The 2,748-nt window shown below is 31.6% G+C and overlaps 1 protein-coding gene across 1 annotated transcript; it reads left to right on the forward strand.

Moving 5' to 3' along the window:
• The first annotated feature begins 1,450 nt into the window (after nt 1-1,450).
• Nucleotides 1,451-2,455, forward strand: LOC145067649 (glycosyltransferase BC10-like). Its single transcript, XM_079014740.1, has 5 exons — nt 1,451-1,669; nt 1,747-1,894; nt 1,981-2,052; nt 2,215-2,276; nt 2,372-2,455. The coding sequence occupies exons 1-5, from the start codon at nt 1,451-1,453 to the stop codon at nt 2,453-2,455; spliced, it is 585 nt and encodes a 194-aa protein (XP_078870866.1).
• The last annotated feature ends 293 nt before the right edge of the window (nt 2,456-2,748 follow it).

Consider the following 2,748-nt stretch of genomic DNA (forward strand, 5'->3'; position numbering starts at 1 on the left):
ATCATTTATGAATATAGCGTTAGTACTTTATTCATCACATTTATGAAGGGTTTCATCATTTAGTACTTTATTCATCACATTATTTGTTGTTTTCCGAATATAAATGAAGTGTTTTAGTCTTTTAAAGATACAATTGTATTTGATTTTTTGATTTCCGTATTTTGTTTTATTCATTTATGATTACAATTGTATTCATAAACAACAATATATTTTATTCATGTTTGAATATAATCGTATAAAAATATGATTAAAGAAAAATAATTCAATAAATTGGTAAATTTATATTGTCTACTATTCACTTCTAAATGAGATTTTGTATGAATCAATTGAAAAAAAGTTGTTTTTTTTTTAAAATAATTAGATAAAAAATGTATGAATATTCAAAAGCCATGTTAAAAAAAACCGATAACAAAAATTTTTATCAACGAAAAAAGAAAAAAAATGATTAATTCGCTTTTTAGTTAATTACTTTAATGATCGCTAGATTTAAGGAAATCATAATTTAAATTAATATGTTCAAATTTAATTTAAATGAAAAATGTCTAATTTACCCTTATAAAATGATTGGCACAGAAGTGTTCTCGCGTTCTCAACCTTTTAAGTGTTCTCATTTGATCATTTCCCTATATATATAGGTTCTTTTGTTTAAACTAATTATTGTGTTATTGTATGCATAAATGTGGGTCATTCAAAATTAAATAATTAAATAAATAAATAAGGGTAATAAAGTAATTTTATAAATAACTTCCACAAACACTTCCTAAAACTATGTTAGTTATTTTGACTTTGACCTAATTTCTTCTCATTCTTATATACACGGTCATTCACTATCAAAAACTCTATTCCACCAAAAAAAAATTCCACCGATCCCCATCAATAATTGAATTCGATTTCTGAATCTGAATGTACCCATACACCTTCAACCGCTCATTAGATCGAGCTAAGGGATCAGTAGATCAATGGGGACAATCGACGGGATCTTCGTCGACAAATAAGCAGAAGCAGCTCACGAGGTAAGGTGGCATCAATCTTCGATGATCTGCCTAGGCCTTCGTGATCTCATCTCCGACCATGTCCGTCCAGGTCACTGTCGTCACCAACCCTTGAACCACATCCACCGAGTTCCTCCGTCAACCCTTACATCCATGGTTTTTGTCGTCGTACTGGCGCGTCTTCTCAATCGCCACCTCAATGTTGCACATTGCATCCGTACGTACTCTGTTCTCTCTTCTCGATCATCTCTATTTAACAGAAAATAGAGACGCTTGAATGATTTTGAGATTCACGCAGTACACACGTTCTCACATCTCCATTGAAGTGCCCGTAAAGTTTTCCCATCTCCATTGAAGTACCCATTAAGTTTTCCCTAATTCTTCAGGAAGCTACGTCTATGGTCTATATGCACATCACCATGAATTTACCCTAAGAAGCAGAGATACCAAAAGAAACTATGATGAAAAGAGCACTACCTGTTTCACCTTCATTGTTTCAAAATCCCAGAAACTATGATGAAAAAAGCACCGCTTGTTTCATCTATTTAACATATATGCAGAATGCTGATGCCGCGAATTACTCAATTTATGTTCATTCAGAGCCTGGTTTCATATTCGGTGAAACCACCAGAAGGTCAAGCTTCTTCTACAATCGACAGTTAAGCAACAACATCAAGGTAATCAAAGATTCCTCTTTGTATTTCTTTCCTAATGTTCTATAAATTCTTTATCTTTATAATCATCAAATCAATAGCATTCAAATTGTATCTTATCTAGTGAAATGATTTCAGTGGTGATGTTGCAAGTAGATTGGGGTGAATCAACCATGATTGAAGCCGAAAGATTGCTTCTTCAAGCAACTATTGAAAATCCAGCAAACCAGAGGTTTCTTCTCTTATCAGGTAAGTATATCCTTAAAAGACTGTTGTTATAGTAGCTATAGTTATAGCAAATCAGAGTAAATAACCATTTTACCCTTTTCCTGCAGTTGTGTTCCCTTGTATAATTTTACCTATATTTACAACTTTCTCATGGGCTCTTCTAAAAGTTTCGTGGACAGGTAAGTGGGCAACCATCTCTTGTAATAATCCTTTATTTTAAAATTTAAATTAAACCTCTCCTTTTTTCATTCTATAAAGGGTATATAAGTAACTTTACTCTGGTCTGTGTATTGATCTTGGGTTTATGTTCTTGTGTTTAAACTTTCTTGATATGAAAGAAGGTCGCTATAATCCTACGATGTCTTCTATTATACCAATGAGGAAATGGCGAAAAGGCTCACAGGTTAATTATATTTTCATTTTAAATATTATTATAAAACTGTATGCAAATGTACATATTTTTACAATTTTATTGGTTTTTTAAAATGAAAATTTCAGTGGACTGCTTTAATTCGAAGCCATGCAAAAGTTGTTGCATATGATGACGTCATATTAAAAAATATTTTTTTTACTGGAGTCTAATGTATGATGATAAAAGAGGAAAATTTGGTCTAAAAGCTTGAACTTTATCCTAAAGTTATGGGTTCTGAACATGTCAATTGCTCTAAAAGGTACAGTTTGTTCTTGACCAGTTTTTTGGCTGCATTTTATGAATTGATTCATATTTCAATTTATGTCTTTTTTTTTTCTAATTTAACACTTCATTTATGTGGACAGTGCAGGATCTTGACAAGGTTGAGTTCTGAAAATGTATCAAGTATGTTTATGTAGATGATTCAATGGATGATATTAGTGAGATTCCAATTCTATTGGAA

This window comes from Lactuca serriola, chromosome 8, assembly GCF_051521515.1.
Source record: "Lactuca serriola cultivar US96UC23 chromosome 8, Lser_US96UC23_V15, whole genome shotgun sequence".
In the NCBI taxonomy this organism is placed as follows: domain Eukaryota; kingdom Viridiplantae; phylum Streptophyta; class Magnoliopsida; order Asterales; family Asteraceae; genus Lactuca; species Lactuca serriola.